General features: G+C 43.0%; 4 protein-coding genes across 4 annotated transcripts; all 4 read right to left on the bottom strand.

Annotated features, from left to right (window-relative positions):
• Nucleotides 1-12,019: 12,019 nt before the first annotated feature.
• LOC131265439 (farnesol dehydrogenase-like) lies at nt 12,020-12,951 on the bottom strand. The gene is made up of 2 exons (XM_058267702.1): nt 12,301-12,951; nt 12,020-12,214 (listed from the first exon to the last, which is right to left on the bottom strand). Exons 1-2 carry the CDS (start codon nt 12,862-12,864, stop codon nt 12,041-12,043), a joined length of 738 nt encoding a protein of 245 aa, XP_058123685.1. The 5' UTR covers nt 12,865-12,951; the 3' UTR covers nt 12,020-12,040.
• A 1,729-nt stretch (nt 12,952-14,680) lies between these two features.
• LOC131265442 (farnesol dehydrogenase-like) lies at nt 14,681-15,500 on the bottom strand. The gene is made up of 2 exons (XM_058267704.1): nt 14,937-15,500; nt 14,681-14,854 (listed from the first exon to the last, which is right to left on the bottom strand). Exons 1-2 carry the CDS (start codon nt 15,498-15,500, stop codon nt 14,681-14,683), a joined length of 738 nt encoding a protein of 245 aa, XP_058123687.1.
• Nucleotides 15,501-17,571: 2,071 nt separating this feature from the next.
• Nucleotides 17,572-18,378, bottom strand: LOC131265443 (farnesol dehydrogenase-like). The gene is made up of 2 exons (XM_058267705.1): nt 17,815-18,378; nt 17,572-17,745 (listed from the first exon to the last, which is right to left on the bottom strand). The coding sequence occupies exons 1-2, from the start codon at nt 18,376-18,378 to the stop codon at nt 17,572-17,574; spliced, it is 738 nt and encodes a 245-aa protein (XP_058123688.1).
• A 1,168-nt stretch (nt 18,379-19,546) lies between these two features.
• LOC131265441 (farnesol dehydrogenase-like) lies at nt 19,547-20,386 on the bottom strand. The gene is made up of 2 exons (XM_058267703.1): nt 19,813-20,386; nt 19,547-19,732 (listed from the first exon to the last, which is right to left on the bottom strand). Exons 1-2 carry the CDS (start codon nt 20,374-20,376, stop codon nt 19,559-19,561), a joined length of 738 nt encoding a protein of 245 aa, XP_058123686.1. The 5' UTR covers nt 20,377-20,386; the 3' UTR covers nt 19,547-19,558.
• Nucleotides 20,387-20,877: the final 491 nt, after the last annotated feature.

Genomic DNA, 20,877 nt, shown 5'->3' with positions numbered 1-20,877 from the left:
CTTAAAGGCAGCCAGAGCAGACCAAAAAACAGTTGGGCCCTTGGGGCCTGTGCTCGTTAAATATTTAGTTCGAGAAGAAAAATGGAATGACCATCCGTGCCCCCGGGAGGGATGGACAGTTGGAGCCGGTGAAGATGATTCGTACCTGCATGAAACTGACCCGAGAAACCGCTCCGACCGCTGGGCGGACTAATCAACCGAATCCTAGCAGGGATTCCGTTCCGTCGCAACGTACCGTGTTTCACAACGAATTGCGCTACGTGAGCGTTCGGCGAACCTGCGGGAGTGTTTCGAAAAGGAAAAATCCAACCAGTCATTAATGTAATCGAATACGTCATTGACTTCTTTCCCCTCCACTCCAGACTTGTCTCAAGAGATTTACAGCCGATGGCGTTTCTTGGGGAAGGGATAGGAACGGTTGGAGAGTACTGAGAGGAGTTAGAATGTTAGGTGTAAGTGATAATAACGGACAAAAGTGACTAGCCAGGGACTAAGATGATACTTGCGCTACATTGTTTCTTCTTGAGGAACGACCGATTCTTTGAGCTGCAAGCAATAAAAACATCCATCTTAGAGCATTAAAGTAACTCTTTCTTAAATGAGTGTATAAACATAAAATATTTAAACTCTAACGAGAAAAACAAACATCACGATTAACCACAATTGAAACACGCTCGTCCTAGCTGTATCGTGTGAAATGCAATGTTTAAACTTTTCCATCGCTTGGGAAAATAGTCGTTTCCCCTTTCCCTGTTCTCCCATTCCCAGTCCTATTCCAAGTCCAATAATGGAAGTATTTATTAGCCAAAGCGTACGACCCAACGCTAGCTAATTCCATGCCAAAGTCTTCACCGTAGACGGGAAAACTCACCCCTCGGAACTGCTGTATACCGCACCGGGAATGCATCCTGATTCGACCCCATGGTAGCGGTAAGGATTGAAATAGGAAAGAAAAAAAAACCTATACAATTCTACCACGCAATGGTGTCGAGTCGTTCGGTTCGATTCGAATGGTATAACGTTCTCTTGGTTCCTGAAAGGACAATAAAAAAAAGGGTGCTGACGAACGGACGAACGGTTTTTCGACTTCGATCTGAAATGGAAGAGAGGGCGCCATATACTCGGTCCGTTCGATGGAAAACCGAAACCGTCCGCGAAAGGGGACGCAAATTGTTCGTCCAATGAACCATGGAACTCAGCGTGTGTGTTGTCAGCGGAGCGAGGGAAAAAAAGGCCAAAAACACACATACACACATACACCTACCGGAAAGGATATTCCCACCCCGATTCCGCTATCTGGCCGGGGCTCGACCCAATCGCCGAAACCCGTGACCCTCTCTGGTGGTGGAAAGCGGGAAATGGGTGAAGTGAAAAAAGGAGCCCCCGAACAGCCGAAGACGTCGCGCGCACAACCCAAATTCAAACCTAGTATTGCACTGCATGCATACGGCATCCCGGGCAAAGGACTTTTTCCGTCCAGCACCAACCACCACCACCAGTCCCGCGGCCAGTTCCTCACCGAAGCTGACAGCGATACGCAACGGCCCTCCGCTCCTTGCAAGGTTTTCCAATTAATTCTTGTCATCCATTCCATTCAGCTCAACGATACGGTGTCCCTCCGGCCTTCTATCTGGCCTGCGAAGTCCTGTGGCTCATTTTTCACAACGCTTTAAACCCGTGCATATGCAAGCCTGGTGATGGTAATGCATTTTTTTAAATGCTTCCTACCAAGCGTTCTTTATGCTGGCATGGCATTGTAGTCGAGGCCGCCATGCAACCGTTCTTCCGTGAGTATGTGTGTTATTAACTCGCGTTTCGTTTTCCAACCCCTTGTAAAGTGTGGCGTCTAGGTTTTTCCTATGACAACGAAACCATAACGAACCACCCACGCCCCCGTGTGGGGTGGGAAAATAGTGGGGGACCAGTGGGAGAAAAAAAAGTGCAACCTCATCAACGGGTTTTCCCCCGAACGACGGTAGTAGCAGCAGTCGATTAAGGGAGGTGTTAAGATTGAAATCGTATCGTCGTCCTGGATAGGAACGTACTGCCGTTCAACGGCACTCGAGGAAATCGTGACGGGGCAAATTGATCAATTATGCACTGGCAAAAGAGGATTTGGTGGTGTTGCACCCACTGTTTGAATTTTCCCATGTCATGACAATGTCTTTGGAACAAATTAAATACCCCTCATGACTACGATAAATATGTACATTTTTGATTTGGTAAAACCATTTTTCAATCCTATGTTGAAAATTTCAGTAAAAGATATTATTTAGTTCGAAACACATGTTTTTACCATCGATTTTAATCTACAAGCCAAATTATTTACAGTATAATTATTTTTAAAACTGAAAACCATTAACTCTCAAATAAAAGCCGTTTATGGTTCTTTGCTTAAAAACTTTTGTTGAGGACCTTTACCTGAATTATTTAACTGCACGCGATGGATAGTATTCTCCGTTAGCTTAGCCTGTTTCAGGGTAATAAATATACACTGCTAGAACCCACTGCCAAGCAATAAATTCTAAATCCACGTAAAAGATCCGCTTTATTTAAGGCCAGGTACAACTGGCAAGAAATATTATACTGTTGGCTCACTTCGGTTTCACTTCTCTTCGGTGCAAATGGAGGTTCTGCAAACGGCGGAAGGTACTTTCCTAATTTTGCAGGTAGAATTAAAAAAAGGAAAGTTATAATTAACCGGCAGGGAAGTTCCTGAGGTATATAACGTCCTCCGGGTTTTTTATTCTATTTACTTCAGCAAATCTTCATAAAGACGAAATGTTGTCAAGGGTAATCAGTACGACTTGAAAATTTATTGTTTAAACCGTTGTACCCGCAAAATAGGCCAACCATTTGGAGTTAACACATTAAGAAGCAAATATAATGTTTCAAAAACATATCGTTCAATTTGAGTGTTTTGTTGAAAAATATATTTGACCGGTATACTTCAACGAATCCTTGGCAGCTGGTTGGTTTTATTTGCCTTCGGAACTTTATCCAAACTATTGCATCAGTTCCTTAAGTCTACAAAAAATTTCAAATTTCTGGGTTTGGATTGTTTTCCTTTGAATAAATGTACTTGTTTTTTTTTGGCTGAAAAATAACATCAAAAAAACAACCCGCATAAACAAGTTAAATGAAAAATGGCCTTGGCAACGCAAAATTTATTTATTTGGTACATTCGGGAGTCCGCAACGAAGGTAATGTCCGCAAAATATGAATATTGCATCGTCGCAAGGAGCTGCAAAGCAGCTGTCAAAAATGAAAAAGAACGGCCACCATCATCACGCACATACGCACACGGGAAAAGTGTGCACGCGCGATGGCGCTACCATCCCCGCCGCTGTTTTATCCTGACGTGCTTTTTGAAAAGTTTCTACAAAAGGTGTTTCGATTGAAGATTGTACCAGAAGAGAACTCTAAAAACTGGGACGAGAGAAGGATCGACGACCGTCAGCTTGAACATTTACGATTGCCAACTTCCCAAACAACTCGACGTCCCGAAAGGATGGCGTGCAGAGGAGAGGCATCTTCTCTTGCTCTTCAAGATGTCCTTTTTTTTCTTCCCTCTTAGTCTTTTGTGTATAGGTAAACCGTATCGCGGCTGTATTTGTGTGTTGGTAAAGCCTCCTAGATGTGTTTCTATGGACCGTCTTCTATCTTTTTTAAAACTTTATTTACATCTGCAAACATTTTTTACGATGTGCTACATATTTCACCAATGTTTTGCACAATGTACAACAAGATCTCTACTAAATTTTTCGCAGCGTTTCCTGACAATCCATAAATAATGAGGTGTGTGCTATAATTCCTAGTTTATGTTTTCAGTAACCCGAAAGGAAGGATACACAAACTACTTGGGTTTGTTTTCAGTATACTAGTATTGGTGATGGAAATAGTGACGATAAAATTGCCGGCGACAGGATTACGGCACTGGCTGTTTATTGCACGACAAAGGACGATAAAACCCGACCACTATCGGAGATCAATTTCGGCAAGGCAGGGCTTTTCCATCGTTGATTCCACCGATGGGGAAAACTGCGAACCAGCGACAATATTTGCACTGACCACTCTAGTTCGCAGCCACACTCTTTGTATATGTATTTGTGTGTGTTGATGCCGAGAACTGATTACCAAAATGTGGATTTTCCGATGAGTTTTTCTCGACACACTGATCCGAGAGTAAGTGATTTGCAATAAACTCACCCTTATATCGCCCTGCTCAGAACGGTCAGTAATATTTCGTTTACATTTACCAACACACACAGAAACGTAAACAACATCCTAAGGGTAGGATTAGGAAGGGTGGCTAGAGACGGTAATCATCGAAAAGTGCATCGATGCATCATTAAATATAGAAATCTGTTAACACGTTTCTCGGTTCGCAAACAGGTCGCCCCTTTGGCACGGGAAAACACGTCGGGAAAACGCACAAGCTACGAACACACGCGCAACACCGACCGTGTCGATCGATAAATGCAATTTTCCCGCCGGTCCTCCGCCATGTTTCTGTTGCTCGCATTTTCGCCGGCGACGAGGGAACAGCCCGGAAAAGCGCGTGGACAGTATTATGGGGGAATACGATGGCGATAAAAGCTGTTGAATATTCAGCAACTCTCTTGGCCAAATGTAGGGTGGGAGGAGGAAATTTGGCTTTGAAAAACTGTGCGTTTCTTACTCGTACTTACCGAATGGATATTTTATTTCCCTGCAAGTCGGTTTCAGGCTTGTTTTTCCTGCTTTATTTAGAACACGAAAACCACCCCCCGGGAAGTCAAGATTGTAATCTGCGGCACTTTTCCAATGCAATATTCCGATACGAACGGCAGCTGGCTAACGTCCGTTCCTTTTCTCTTGTTCGTTGTTTGTAAAATTCACAAGAACACTATTATTTTCACGTACACTCGTCTTCTTTTCCTAACCTTCAGCAACTAGAAATGGGGCAAAACAAAATTATTCATGAATGATTGAACACTCAAAAAAGATATTCAATTTAAAAAAATAAATTTAAAAACAAAACATGATTTAGATGTTGTACATAAACACTTCAAACGGATAACACAGTTCGCAAAACATTGCAATTTTCCAACCCACCCAGGGCACACACGCGCACAGTAACTATTTTCACTTGCGTTGTACGGGGTGCGCGTTCGGAGAGGCGATGAATCACATTTTCCGTCCCGCACGGACGGAATGGTTTTTCCGGGAAATTTACTCCGAAGTAGTTTTCCGTGTTTTATGGCAACTGAAGGCACTTTATTTGTTTTCGTTCGCACCAACAAACTAACAACAACGAGCGAAGCAGGAGTTTTCCTGGCACATGATATGATGTGTAGAAAATCACACCACTTTGCAGGATGCATCCACTCACACTTGCATGTTTGATAGTTTTCTTTCGATGGTTCGTTGTTTTTTTACTTTCTCTGTATATCTTTGAAGTTTTCCTGGCCACGGTTACTGCGTTGCTATGGCACAAATTGCTTATTCTTTTTTCGTATTCTCTAAGCGCCTACATTTCTTAGCACACGGTTTCTAAGAGCAGAACGTTGCTTGGTTTCTCTGCAATTCAATTCTTTCCTTCCTCTGAATATCCTTTGCTTGGCTTCGGTAAAATTTTCGTTTTCTCTCTCTCCCTCTTTCTTGCTTCGCCGTTCCTGCTAAGGATGCCCGCTTCACTGTGTATATCCTTCCTTCACACCTCTTTTGTTTGTGTGTAAAGAAGTGCAGGAAAGAAGGAACAAATAAACTTCCAACACAACCAAACGGGGGAAGGGCGTTGCGTCGAAAATCAAGCTGTTTAGGCCGGTTTCTGGCAGCGATCCTTTTTATTCTTCTCCGCTTTCTGCTACCCCTCGTTTACTTTTCCCGTTCGCTCGAGGGAAATGAAAAAAAGGCTTCACATACGCGCGGCTTCCTTGCCAGCCAAATCACACGCACACAAACAGTAGCTACACACCAATTCAACACTCTTCCTTCGCGAAAAGGGACGAACAAAAACTCAACGCCACCTATGCGTACGGCTTCTGCTTCCTTTCTTCCTGCGACGGATGGTTTTGGGAAAAATTTCCGTCCTGCGAAAAACGATCCAAGCACCAACCAAGCACTGCGGCTCTTACTTTGTTCGGTACGTCCACTTCCTACGACTGCACACACCGTATGCTGGCGCGTTCGAACATAAACTGAAGCGACATGACGCCAATGCTCGGCAGCGAGGGGGAAAAATAATGCTCGCGAGATGCTATGCTGCCGGTACTCGCGTCTGTTGGAGTCGTTATGCGGGATTCTGTCTTCTTCTCGCACACCGCTGTTTTTGTGTTTCTTTCTTACTCCCTCCCATGGTCTCTCTCACTCTCTCCCAACCGTTTGATGCAGGAAAAACCAACGTCAGGATGTGTGCGTGTGGCGTCTCCATCGTTTCCGATCAGAACGAAAGAAGAGCGTTGACAGCTACATATCGACAGAATTCGAAACCGGCAGGTTCGAAAGAGAAGGAGAGCAAACGAAATATTCGTTAAGGGCAGCGTTGGGCAAAGGGCGGAGGACGAAAAGAAGGGACAAAAAGCAAGCGCTGTGCGAGTGCGACAGAATGACGAGAAAAGCGAGCGCGAGAACATAAACGATCAGAACAACTAGCGTGAGGGAAACAAATATTTAAAAAACTATTTCACATGCTTTCATTTCTCGCAATGCACTTAAACATAAAAAACAAATAAAATAATTAGTGCTGAAAGAGCATTTAGCGATAGTGGTATGATTTTTGCATTCTGGTTTAATATTACTACTATTTTATTTTTTATTCAATATCTTTTTGAAAACAACACATTTTTTACCAAACTTTTTGAACTATGTGAACGTTTTTGAAACTCTTCAAAAACGGGTTTAATTCACGAGTAAATTTGGTGTGGTAGTGTTTACAGGGAATCTTAAAGTAAATTACGATAATTTCATAATTTTTCAGTTTGGTTTTTGCTTCAATAAGTCATCTCAACACTGTGATAAAAATTCCTTAATTTGTATTCGATTTAAACTACCAACAAACGTGTGATAAAAGTAAACCAGTTTCTGTTTAGACAGGGAAGGAATTTCATCCCCTAACTACCGCTCGCCTCCAAGGACGCAGGTTTGTCCTAGGAAAAAGGGTCAAAATAGTTCGATTCATGCAGCACGTTTACCTCTAAATACCATAACTGATACTATCTGGCGTCCGTGTAACGTTCCGTCCTACTTGGGCGACCCTTGCTAGCTCTTTCGTAAAGGACAAGAAACAAACTACGATTATCGGGAGGAAACTTTTCTCTCGTCCCGCCATGGAAAATGCAGACCAAACTATTTGGGCTTTCTTCCGTGGAAATGTAATTCAAATGCGTGTAACGAACATCTCGTCAGGCACAATGCTGTAGTGTAGCGCAGGGGAAGGGAATAGGGACAAAATGAGACGGGATAGGCAGACGTACGCACACAAGTGAAACTATAATGGCCTTTGGCTTGCCCTTCCTTTCCCTTCTATGGTAAGCCATCCCTAGGATAACGTAGCCAACATACACACAGACAATTCGGTCGACAAAAGAAAGAAACGGGAAAAAATTGAAGAGAAGAAAAACTTTCACGAAATATAAAGGAACGGATAAAGCTCCCCGTAAAGCGGCGGGATTCAAATTATTAGGCATTCCTACGCGAGGATCAGATTCATCCTGGAGTGCTAAGGAGGGTAAGGCCCGATATCCTCAACCTCAAACGTTCGAACGAACTAGAGAGGTCGGACACTTTCTTCATCCAACGGAGCGAAATGTGATTCTTTCGTTCGAGGCTCTCCAAACGATAGACACGCTGAACTTTTTTCTTTTCTCATAAAGCATTCTTTTTCCTCGTCCTCGAAGGCATTACACTTTGCACCATTTGTTTCGACTCCGTTTTCGACATAATCTGCATTTAAATTGCCTTGGCCTTTAACGGTTTGTTCCAATTTCCTGCAGATGGTGATTTTAAATTTGTAGTTTTGGAAAACGAATCTGTCTGAACGTAATGTAATTGGTGCGTTCACATCATTGAGAAGAATAGGAATTAGAGAAACACTTTGGTAAAGTGATTTGCTGAACACAATAAAAATACTATACTATTAATAAATTAAAGAAAATCGGTGTTGAAGAAGAAGCGATCGATTTAACTCAACCTCACGCATCGGAAAAGGTAATAGAAATCGACATTTTTGCACGTCTACTATGAGAACCGATCGGACCTCGTCCATGGTACCCATAGGACGGTGCCATCCTCTGCCCAGACTGACGTCCGATTGCTCGAGCGAATAGTTTCACGCCCGGGCAACGGTTTTTTTTAAATCGCGGGAACACGGAGGAAAGTTCTTGACCTCGGCCATTAAAACTCGTCGAGGAGTTTAACTTCAGGTGGCGGTGTTCCCAGTCCACCGGCACAACCGTCCGGACAGTTTCCGGATGTGACCGGTTCGGTTTGAAGGGAAGAAAAAAAAGGAAAAAAACGTACGTCCGTTTGTTCTCGACCAATGAAGCGTAGCGCTTTGGACTGTTTTGCGCGGACATCGCACCGTTCAAGCTGTCGGAACCCTATCCCCGATGATTGCCGGGCTCCATAGTCGCTGCTCAGTGAAGGTGAACCAAACCAGGATAGATAGGATAGGAAATTATGTTGCGCGTACAACGGGACAGTAACGGACTTGCTCGAATCTGAAGTTCTTCGGAGGGAATTTTGTGTAAAGTTAGTATCATTTTGTAATTCTTTTTCATTCAACAGGTAGAAACGCTTAAACCATTGTTCTGCAGGTGTAAACTAGAACTAACTTAATATAACTTGTGTCACGTTTAAAACAATTGTATTTTAGCATTTATTTTATCAATCCCAACTTGGAAAATTTTAATTTATCAAAGCAACTTATTTAACCTGCTTTTCATGCCGTTTTATTTATGATTAAGACGAAGTGTAATTGAAAATTTGGCAAACTTTAAAATTAAAATTTTTCAATTATAAGAAAAGACTAAATGACCAATTTTAAATAATTAAGTTAAACTAAATGTTCTTGGAGAAAAATTAACTTTGAGTGAGATATAACCTAGAAAAAAATGTGCTCAAATCAATTTTCAAATATTTTTGTGTTGGGAGCCTGTGTGTGTATAGCGCCAATTGCCACTCACAGACGACACGCAATTGTCATCTTGTTGATGTGTGCGCCGGCTTCCCGGAAAGCTCCCATGAGCACTCATCCTTTTTGCTCCTCGACCGTTGGCCAGGACGGTATCGTTTTTAGCTAGACTAAGTTTTAACGTGTGTAATAATTTATTCATTGATGTTGTGTTTTAGATAATAAATTCCGAGCAACACCAAAGATACAAAATTTTGCGTATTACGTAAGAATTAGAATAAAAACGTCATTTTTCACTTTGTGGGTTGAGTGCCGCGAAAACAATTTATCATCCACGAATGGCCGCAGCCCACACGATGCAAAGTGTTAACATGACAGGCTACATCTGTTGACACAAACGCCCTACCCCCGGGGGGTTGAAAAGTGCAACTCGGGCGTGTGTCCCGGGCGTTTGGAAGAAGAGTACAAAGCAAATAAGCGTACGCTTGGACGATAAAATCCCGCGCCGGCCAGATACCTTCTTGGTCAATTGGCGACGGTTTCGGTTTGCGAAAACGGATGGACGACCAATGCTCGACAAATTGGAACATTCGATATGGGTGTATTGGCGAGGGATATATGGGTGGTTCCGATCGTTATGATTAGCACAGTAAGAGGAGAAGGAGGAGAAGCGGAAAAATGGGAACTTCCAAAGCCGGAAACAGCTTACAAGTTGCCCTAGGATTACTAGGTGTGCCACGATTTTTGGAGCAAAATGGCATAATCCGAGTCCAACTACTTTCAGGATGCGAAGCCAAACCCATCACAAAGGTAGGTTAACGGGACATACAAAGCAAAAACAAACCTACTATTTCAATACAATGAAACATTAAAGTCAAACCACCGCAAAAAGCACAATCCGATGGGACCAATTTACATACTTTTCGGTATCTTTCCCTCGGAGCAGCTGGTTTTCAATGCTGGCGTAAAAATCCACCCAGGCTTACCAAAGATACCGTGTTCTGATCCTCGTATTTTTTTTTATTATTACCTAGGGTTACGCAATGACCTTCCTCTCCGGTTGACACAATGTTGCGTCGTCGGTTTGTCCTTTCGACGTGCTCCCATCCAGGTGCATTCGAATGCAGTTCCATCCAACCGATATCCTTGTTGCGCTGGAACAATCCACACTGTTCACCTAAACATATACGAGCGAACACAAACACAAGCACCAACCGAGGACCCTCATCCGTTTCGGACAGATTGGAGTGAATCTGCAGGCGCCTCTGTACGGCCACCAGCAGATGTTTTGATTTGCTACCGAACCGAATGCACCGGGGAGTTGCAGCGGGAACGGTGCAATCATACAATTGGAAGCGAATTCCTTATGGTGGCCGTCGATCGAGCAATTGATTGAAGAAAGGCACGCCGAGGTCCCGGGAAGGGCACCATTTTTATTGCCATCATTATTTGTGTTTAGTCGATGCTGTCGCCGTGAATTTCTGTGTGGGTATGAACGACAACGCTAATGGACGAGAAGAGGCGTTGCCTAGGAAACCATGCTGATCCACGTAAAACCAGGTTGCAGTGACATTGCAATTCGCGACAGTTCGCATTGTGTAAAGTCAACAAAATTTCAGATCAAAATTGAAAGCACCCGAGCGTAAAAGTTCGCCTTCGTAATATTTACTATCTCTCTATCAAAACGTACATCAATCACAGTCCAGCTTGTGGATCAAAATCAATTTAAATCGTAATCAATCGATTGGGCGATTGAACAGAATCATCCGGTAACACATCCTCCAGGGGGCAAGATTGATTTAATTAGATGAGAACACATCTTCTTGGAACCGTTTGCTCTGGAGAATTACTTGACCCTCGATGGATACTCGGAAGGGTTGGTGAGTCAGATGGAATTCAACTGCTTTGAAGATCAACGTAGAAGTGAATATATTAGTTTGAACTTGTACAGTGCACTGTCATCATGATGACTCAAATCAAACGCTCCAAATTATACGAATTACTTCTTTGAAATGACGGTTCTCAATAACGCTAGTAAAAGATAGTTGAAATTAAACCTCTCATCAGAATTAGGTTCAAATCATCGTTTCTGCAACTACATCCTTCCAAAGATGTCACACGTTCTGAGGGAACAGTTAGTCACCTTGATATTCACTCGCCAATGCGTGATGTCAATTAAACCCCCTGTTCAGACTTCTGTGGAGTTGCGGGGTGTGTATCAATCGTACCGGCCGCTTCCATCATGCTTGATTGCATCAGAAAAGTACCCACGGAGACATGTTCCGGTACTGGTAGTTAGTACCGGAAGCATATGGAGAAATTGTTCAAGGTTAGCCGTATTGTTTTTGGTGGATGCCTTTTGCATGGGCAACATTTCTGTAGCACTCAACTGTAACTGATTTTGTTTTGCTATTTTTTGTCAAATTCTTCAATAATGCAACTAGTATTTAAATGCAAAGTTAACCTAATTATGCTAAAATTACACAACTTTTGAACGATGTAACGTTTTTCTACCAAACACGTGGTCGATTGCAATATCTTGCAAGAAAGTTGAAGGCAATGTTGTACGCAGGCTTGCATACAACAGTTTTCAGTTTTATACTACTTGTGATCATTTTTAAATTTCTCATCCGATCGTTGTAACCAGGAAAGAATATTGCGTCAAAATTTAAAAATAGTTAAAAGTATATTACTCAGCAAATTAAAGCCGTTTCCGCTCAGTTTTTTACTAACTCAATATATGCAGTATTTAGAAACTAGTAAAATATGAAGTAGGAAAGATAAGTACACATATTTAGGAGGGAAAATTTAAAAACAAAGAAACAACGAATTCAATTCATTTGTTTTGCACTTACTATTCCAAAGTACAACCATTATAACTTTATTATTTTCAATTTACATGTACAGAATTGCATGAGCTAAGTGCTAAAATTGTTCTCCGACCGGTTTAATCATGATCTCGTGCACCTGCACACGCGGAGGAGTACCGATCGCGTAGAGAACTGCCTGTGAAATGTCCTCGGATTGCAGCATAGGCATTTCCGCGATGCCTTCAAGTGGTTCTAAGATTTCCGTCTTCACTGCTCCCGGGCTGATGCTCTGTAAGATCCAGAACAACGCAAGTTAAGGTTACAATAGATGGATGAATAGAAAAATCCTCAGAATATGCCAAGAATTAATCCTACCGTCACTTTGATCTTCGTTCCAGCGGCTCGCAGCTCCTGGCGCATGGTTTCCGTAATCGCTGTAACTGCATGTTTGGACGCGGGATAAATGCTAAGCTTCGGGAAGTTTGGTACTCCGTGGCCGGCGATACTGTTAATGTGCACAATGTGTCCATCGACGGAGCGGGCCATCATCGATTTGTACGCCCACTGACTGCAGAGTACCAGTCCGGTGACGTTCGTGTCCAGCACGGCTCGCAGATCGGCTGCGTTGCCCTGATCGAGCAAATTGTTCGAACGCACAATACCAGCGTTATTGACCAACACGTCGACGCCACCGAATTTTTCCTCGATCTGCTTGAAGGTGGCATCAATGTCGGCCTCGCTCGAAACGTCACACTTGATTGGATGCAGCCTCGCGGCCGCATCAGCCGGAAGCTCTTTCTTGAGCGCCTCAATTCGTTCTACACGTCTCGCCAAACCCACGGTGATCATGCCGGCCTTGGCCAGATCCTTTGCGATCGCTGCACCGATCCCGGAGCTCGAGCCGGTCACGACGGCCACTTTGCCAACCCAACGTTCCATCACTGTTAGAAAAAGGGCTACGATAGTCTACGCCAACCAGAAGCTTATACAACTTCAATTTTCAAATATTAGCACCTAGATGATAACGGTAGCACACTTCGAGAGAAACTGATACGGCGCGTACCGATGCGGACCCCTTTTTAGACTATCCTTGACATCAGCATCTGGGATGACTTGCACAATATCGGAGTAACGCACACATTTAGAACTTTGTAAGCAGCTTAGATCCATCAAAAACCAATTGATTTTGAGCCAAACAAAAAAAATTACCCATGGAATCACAGTGGGACATTATTCGAACAACTTTCGGCGAAATGTACCATGATCACATCAAATTTAGACGTGGGTTTTTGTCAAATAATTTCATCAAATTAAAACCTATAGATTCAAGATTTCATCATTTAGGTAGGTTACTTTTTTTTCTCATAGGAATGAATTGATAAAAAATTGAAAATTAATAAATTATTAATGAGTTGCTGCCATCTTATCCACCGTGCCTGCGCATAACGCTCGCGGTAACATAGACTAGCACCTTGGAATGCGGAATTATATTCGTCCAGCCTTCTTTGGCGTTGTGTGGGGTGAGGCAAAATTTGTCTAATAATTCCGCTTCCACAAGATGCTCGCCCATGGTTGCTCACGCATTCACAGTTTTGTGCGGCAGTGTATTGTATTAGGTAAACATAAGCTTTGCTTGATGGTGGTGTCGCGCGTTCCGTGTTGATAAGTGATTGTTTTAGAACCGGCGTCGGTCGTGTGCCTTCCTTTTGAAAGGGCCAAGTGGATGACGGGGCGTAACGTGACACGTCGGTGGCCAGAAAGGGGATGATATGGATGGATTCGGTACGAACATTGTGATAGAGCGGTTACAGTGCTATTTACAGTGATGGCTCACGCGTTTTGAATCAGCTGGACAGTATCATATCATATCGGGCACGTTACAACCGTCTATCACTGATCGGTAGCCCGATGCGATTTTGATTTGATTTTCCTAATACCACAAGAAGTTTTATCGCTCGATTACCTAACAGATAGAATCGATCATTAGTTTGAAGTTTCATACGACGTTTTCAAAAAAAAAAACCAAAAACATGTTCATTCAGCAACTCGTATAAAATTACTCGAATTTCTTTTCAATACCATTTTTACCTCGATTATGTTAATCACCTAAATATTTACAATATACTTGTTAAGTAAAAATATGTCTTTCTTTTACACTCCTCCAGAGTTGACATTTTGGTTGTCCTAAAAGCAAAAAGTCCATTCAAAAAGATAGCAATTTCGATGGGTACCTGCTTGGAAAAGTAACTAAAACCCTTCGACAGTGATTATGCTACTTTTTCGAGCGACGTGTTTCGCAGTTATCGTTTAGTGATTTGGGGCAACGTTTGCAAAACAGCCTTGAAGTTGCTTCAACTTGCCGTTACTTTAATCTTCGTTTCAGTTTCGACCAACTTCTAGCGCATGGTTTCCAAGGCAATGGCAGCTTTTGCAAAGCTGATTTGATTTATCTAAAAGCACTACTGATTTACTAAAAATGATCCAACGTTTTCCTGCTAAACACGTGGTCGATAGCAAAATTTTCATTAAATCTGAAGGCTTACATCCTTATATTGGGTCGCATATTAAATTTGATAGTTTTGTCAACACAGTCATAAACATATCAAAATTATGCAGTTCCATGGACAAACCAGTGAAATTCGGAGGGAATGAAAATAGGTATAGAAAGAAATGCGAGTTGTAGTTCTATTTGTTTAAACAGTTAAACATTTATTTTCCCTGGAAAAATATATCAAATTTATTGATATTAATAACACTAGAATAGCTCTCCGACCGGATGGATGATGATCTCATGCACCTGCACATGCGGTGGAGTACCGATCGCGTAGAGCACTGCCTGTGAAATGTCTTCGGATTGCAGCATGGGCATTTCCAGGGTTACCGCAAGCGGTTCTAAGATTTCCGTCTCCACTACTCCCGGGCTGATACTCTGTAAGTTCAAAAACAACGTACATTATAAAAATTTCATGTGCAAAATTTCATCTCTCAAATCTGCCATCGACTCATCTCACCGTCACTTTGATCTTCGTCCCAGCGGCTCGCAGCTCCTGGCGCATGGTTTCCGTAATCGCTGTGACCGCATGCTTGGACGCGGGATAGATGCTAAACTTGGGGAAGTTTGGTACCACGTGGCCGGCGTAACTGTTAATGTGCACAATGTGTCCACCAACGGAGCGGGCCACCATCGACTTGTATGCCCACTGACTGCAGAGCACGAGTCCGGTGACGTTCGTGTCCAACACGGCCCGCAAATCGGCCGAATTACCCTGCTCGATTAGATTACTAGGCCGCACTATACCGGCGTTGTTCACCAGCACGTCGACTCCACCGAATTTTTCCTCGATCAGCTTAAAGGTGGCATCAATGTCGGCCTCACTCGAAACGTCACACTTGATTGCATGCAGTCTCGCGGCCGCATCAGTCGGAAGCTCTTTCTTGAGCGCCTCAATTCGTTCCACACGTCTCGCCAAACCCACGGTGATCATGCCGGCCTTGGCCAGATCCTTTGCGATCGCTGCACCGATTCCGGAGCTCGAGCCGGTTACAACGGCCACTTTGCCAACCCAACGATCCATCACTAGTAAAAAGGTGTACTGTAGTCAACGGCAACCAGAGGATCGAACAAATTGGACTTTCAAGTATAAGCGTCGCGATGGTAACGGAAGCACACTTCGAGCGAAACTGATACGACGCGTACTGAAGCAGCTTCCTTTTTAGACGATCTTTGGCATCAGGATCGCGTCGGCATGACTTGCAAAGTACGAGATTAGCGCACACACGTTTTGTTTCGTGTGAAGTTTAGTGGGGATTAGCTTGGAACTATGGAAAGTTGCGGTGAAATTAATGTAAACAAAAAATATACGTAAAATAAAATGTTTCTACAAAACTAATGAACTTTTGTACGTGTAAAGACAATGTCTAACATTACTAATGAAATTTAGCCTATTATATGTTAATTTTTTTTTTGTTTTCGAACGCTTGTTGAGTTTATCCAGAAGGATCCCAAAAGAGTGCTTCATTCGCAAGCAACTGAGCACAAACATGAGCAATTCTTCACCAACAGCTTTGAATGATGTTATTCATCGCTTTATTTTAAATACTATACAATTCCTAAGCTTCCTCCAATAAACTTGTATCGGTTATAGATATGCTCTCATGTTAATGAAGTGATCAAGGAACGAAAATTAATAAAATTGATCAATTATTTATGACATTCTTTAACATTACCCAACGTGCTTGCATATAACGCTCGCAGTAACATGGACTAGCACCTTGGAATGCAGTATTACATTTGTCCAGCGTTATGTGGCGTTGTGTGGGGTGTGGCAAAATTTGTCTAATAATTCAGCTTCCACAAGATGCTCGCCAATGACCTCTCACGCATTTACAGATTTGATAGGCGGTGGGTTTAATTCAACAAACATTAGCTTTGATGCATGTTGGTACCGCACAATCCATGTTGATAAGTGATTGTTTTAGAACCGGCCGTGTGTCTTTCCTTTGAAACGGCCAAGTGGATGACGGGACGTAACGTGACACGTCGGTAGCCAGAAAGGGGATGATTTGAATGGATTCATTGCGATAGAGCGGTTGCAGTGCTATTTATAGTGATGGCTCACGCGTGTTGAATCAGCTGGACTTCATCATATAATATATCGCACGTTTTATCGCATGCACGATGCGATTTTGATTTGATTTTCCTACTACCACAAGAAGTTTTATCGCTCGATTATCTAACACACAGAATCGATCATTAGTTTGAAGCTTCCTACGATGTTTCCAATTCTATGTTGATCCCTTCAATATTTATACCTGTTAAGCAAAAAGATGACATCGGTATGGTGCAACACATGCACAAAACTTAATGCAAACTATAATACAATAGGCATGTGAAAAGCGCTCAACTTTGTCTAGTGGAATATCCAATGGCCCCAGAATTTTTCTCTACACTCCGCCGGGGCTTACACTCTGTAGGAAGTGAAAGAAAAAGTCAATTAATCGAAAATTTATCGAAATCGAAAACTCAAAACCTTTCGACATTGGTTATGCTAGTTCTTTGAGCAACGCGTTTAACAGTTACCGTTTAGTGAATTTAGGGAACGTTTGCAAAATAGCCTTAAAGTTGGATCCTAAACTTGCCATTACTTTAATCTTCGTTTCAGTTGCGACCAACTCCTGCCGCATGGTTTCCAAGGCGATGGCAGTTTTTGCAAAAAGATTTAGTCATATGACCAGTATTTAAAGGGAAAACTGATTTGATTTATCTAAAAGCACAATCGTTTTGCTAACAACGATACACCGTTTTTCTGCCAAACACGTGGCCAATTGCATTATTTGAATGAAACCTGAAGCCTATGTACGCATGTTTTGCATACAATTTGATGCAGTTAAACATATTGCAGTAAAAATGAACAATGATTAAGATAGAAATATATAAGGGTAATACAAATATTAAATTAGGTAATGTTATTGTCAACACAGCCATAAACATATAAACAATATGCAGTTCCATAGACAAAACCAGCGAAATTAGGAGGCAATAGAAGTAAGTATAGAAAGAAATGAGAATCAGAGTTCAATTTGTTTAAACTGTTAAACATTTATTTTTGCAGGAAAAATATATCAAATTTTATAATGTTGACATCACTAGAACAGCTCTCCGACCGGACGGATGATGATCTCATGCACTTGCACACGCGGTGGAGTACCGATCGCGAAGAGCACTGCCTGTGAAATGTCCTCGGATTGCAGCATAGGCATTCCCGCGATGCCTTCAAGCGGTTCTAAGATATCCGTCTCCACTATTCCCGGGCTGATGCTCTGTAAGTTCCAAAACAACTTGTGTTATTATGTAAAAGATCTTCCAAATCTGCCATCTTCTCATCTCACCGTCACTTTGATCTTCGTCCCAGCGTCACGCAACTCCTGGCGCATGGTTTCCGTAATGGCAGTGACCGCATGCTTGGACGCGGTATAGATGTTAAACTTCGGGAGGTTTGGTACCAGGTGGCCGCCGATACTGTTGATGTGCACAATGTGTCCATCGAAGGATCGGGCTACCATCGACTTGTATGCCCACTGACTGCAGAGCACCAGTCCGGTAACGTTAATGTCCAGCGTCGCCCGCAGATCAGCCGCGGTACCATGGTCGAGCAAATTGTTTGAACGCACAGTACCGGCGCTATTGACCAACACGTCGACGCCACCGAATTTTTCCTCGATCAGCTTAAAGGTGGCATCAATGTCTGCCTCACTCGAAACGTCACACTTGAATGCATGCAGTCTCTTAGCTGCATCAGCCGGAAGTTCGTTCTTGAGCGCCTCAATTCGTTCTACACGTCTCGCCAAACCCACGGTGATCATGCCAGCCTTTGCCAGATCCTTCGCGATCGCTGCACCGATCCCGGAGCTCGAGCCGGTTACAACGGCCACCTTGCCAACCCAACGATCCATCTCTTTCAGAAAGGTGTACTGTAGTGAACGGCAACCAGAGGTTCCAAAAACTTGGACTTATAAGCGTTGTGATGGTAACGGAAGCACACTTCGAGCGAAACTGATACGGTTAGTACCGATGCGGCCTCCTTTTAAGACGATCCTGGGCATCAGGATCGTGTCGGCATGGCCTGCATGCAATGCCAGATAAATGCACGCACATTTTGTTTCGTGTGAGGTTTGAGGGGCCTAGCTTGGGTCAATCTAGTTTGGATATGCTTTCTTGTTTGATTAAAAAACGATAAAATTATAAAACTAATAAATTATTTACGAGACTTTGTAACCTTACCCAACGTGGCTGCCCAAAACGCTCACGGTAAAATAGACTATAGGTGTTATAACACGAAATGCGATATTGTATTCGTGCACAAGTTGCTCGCCCATGGCCTCCAATGCATTCAGCGATTTGTTAGGCGGAATGTTGTATTCAACAAACATTAGCTTTGATTAATGTTGGTACCACACGTTCTATGTCAATAAGTGATTATTTTAGAACCACCGTTGGTCGTGAACCTTCCCACTGTCATGGTTCTTGAACAGGTGAGTGGATACCGTAAGATATCGATGACCGGACGGGGGATGATTTGAATGGATTCATTCAGTGCAAACATTGCGATAGAGCAATTTAGCCTTAATGTTTCTAGTGATGATTTCTTCCCATCGCTGAACAGTACATCGTATCGGACATATGACAACCGTCTTCAACTGATAGGCAACGCAATTAGATTCGAATTTGATTGTCTAGCTATTGTAACAATCTTTATCGATTGTTTAATTGAATCACTAGAAATTCTAATCAATATCGTTTTATCCTCCATTATGTCAATCACTTATTCACACACTTTGTAGGACACTGAATCAGAACTGAGATGACATTAGCGTTATTCATTGCATGGATTTTATTTCAAACCATGACCCGAACGAGAACCATTATCGTTGATCGCAAATGAGTAGGAAGTAGTAGAAAGTAGGAAAGAAGAAGCTACAAGATAGCTCACATTAATTTATGCACTATCATCCTTTTGTACGTGATATGATAAAAAAGACAGTTTACACTCTTTTGATCTGCTAATAAAATAGATGTTTTACATTGAATGTTTTATTGTTTTAAAGATACACTTCTATGAAGAAGTATGCTTTGCTAATGCATTTCGCCAATTGGTTTGATGATAATCTCATGCACTTGCACACTTGGTCCCGTACTCAATGCATACAGAACGGCCTGTGAAATATCCTCTGGATCCAGCACCGGCATGCCTTGTGGAATCTCTAGCGGACCCAGAATTTCCGTCTGCACTCCTCCTGGGCTGACACTCTGCGAAAAGGAAGTCGAAATACGTGTAAAAATTAAAATACATATTTAAGACGCATGTACTTCCGCCTCCGTCAACTTACCGTTACTTTAATCTTCGTTCCAGCGTCACGCAACTCCTGGCGCATGGTTTCCGTGATGGCGGTGACGGCATACTTGGATGCCGGATAAATATTCATCTTCGGAATTTTCGGTATCCCGTGACCGGCGACGCTGTTGATGTGAATAATATGGCCATCCACCGATCGGGCAATCATCGAACGGTACGCCGCCTGACTGCAGAGCACCAGTCCGGTGACGTTCGTGTCCAGCGTCGCCCGCAAATCGGCCGCGTTACCCTGGTCGAGCAGATTGCTCGAGCGCGCAATACCGGCGTTATTGACCAGCACGTCGACGCCACCGAATGTTTTCTCGATCTGCTTGAAGGTGGCCTCAATGTCGGCCTCACTCGAAACGTCGCACTTTAGCGCATGCAATCTTCCGGCCGCTTGAGCCGGAATGTCTTTCTTCAGCGCCTCGACCCGCTCGACACGTCTCGCCAAACCGACGGTGATCAGACCGGCCTTGGCCAGATCCTTGGCGATCGCTGCACCGATCCCGGAGCTCGAGCCGGTTACGACGGCCACCTTGCCAACCCAACGATTCATCACTAGAGAGAAAAAGGTGAACGAAGTTACGCTACGTACGGTCTTACACCTCAAATTGGACTGATAAGATCCCGTCTAAAATCAGCTCCTTTAATAGTGGACCTTTTTTGCATTTGAACGAGCCTTATCAATCGCATATATTGTCGCCGATATGATTGATAGATTTTTGCAAGCTAATGCTTGCCTACTTGCAATTACTGTACTTCCGTACATCGGATTGCATTTTCGAGAGATTGTGCAACCGTTTGCGATAACAGGGGAACATTCCAAACAATCTCTTTCATTTTCGCAAACATGCGTTTATTTCAGTCATAATGTACATCGTGAAACGAACCGCTTGTCGTTACATAATTCTTTGAGCGCGTGACAATTATCGAATATTATCAAACTAAACAAAGTAAAAAAAAGATCAATAATTGACACAAGTGGTGTAATTCAATATACACAAACAATAAAAGATCAGTTTGCTTCAATCCCACGTCGCGTCATCCTCGGCCAAGC

The sequence above is a fragment of the Anopheles coustani genome, chromosome 2 (genome assembly GCF_943734705.1).
Source record: "Anopheles coustani chromosome 2, idAnoCousDA_361_x.2, whole genome shotgun sequence".
Classification (NCBI taxonomy): Eukaryota; Metazoa; Arthropoda; class Insecta; order Diptera; family Culicidae; genus Anopheles; species Anopheles coustani.
Note: the sequence above shows the minus strand (reverse complement) of the source record. Positions and strands in the feature narration are given on the sequence as shown.

Excerpts from the sequence above, each read along its gene's own strand:
- LOC131265439 (XM_058267702.1), bottom strand. The coding sequence starts at position 12,864 with ATGGAACGTTGGGTTGGCAAAGTGGCCGTCGTGACCGGCTCGAGCTCC. Across the intron at positions 12,215-12,300 it reads GAACGAAGATCAAAGTGACG|AGCATCAGCCCGGGAGCAGT; the intron begins GTAGGATTAATT and ends TGGATCTTACAG.
- LOC131265442 (XM_058267704.1), bottom strand. The coding sequence starts at position 15,500 with ATGGATCGTTGGGTTGGCAAAGTGGCCGTTGTAACCGGCTCGAGCTCC. Across the intron at positions 14,855-14,936 it reads GGACGAAGATCAAAGTGACG|AGTATCAGCCCGGGAGTAGT; the intron begins GTGAGATGAGTC and ends TTGAACTTACAG.
- LOC131265443 (XM_058267705.1), bottom strand. The coding sequence starts at position 18,378 with ATGGATCGTTGGGTTGGCAAGGTGGCCGTTGTAACCGGCTCGAGCTCC. Across the intron at positions 17,746-17,814 it reads GGACGAAGATCAAAGTGACG|AGCATCAGCCCGGGAATAGT; the intron begins GTGAGATGAGAA and ends TGGAACTTACAG.
- LOC131265441 (XM_058267703.1), bottom strand. The coding sequence starts at position 20,376 with ATGAATCGTTGGGTTGGCAAGGTGGCCGTCGTAACCGGCTCGAGCTCC. Across the intron at positions 19,733-19,812 it reads GAACGAAGATTAAAGTAACG|AGTGTCAGCCCAGGAGGAGT; the intron begins GTAAGTTGACGG and ends TCCTTTTCGCAG.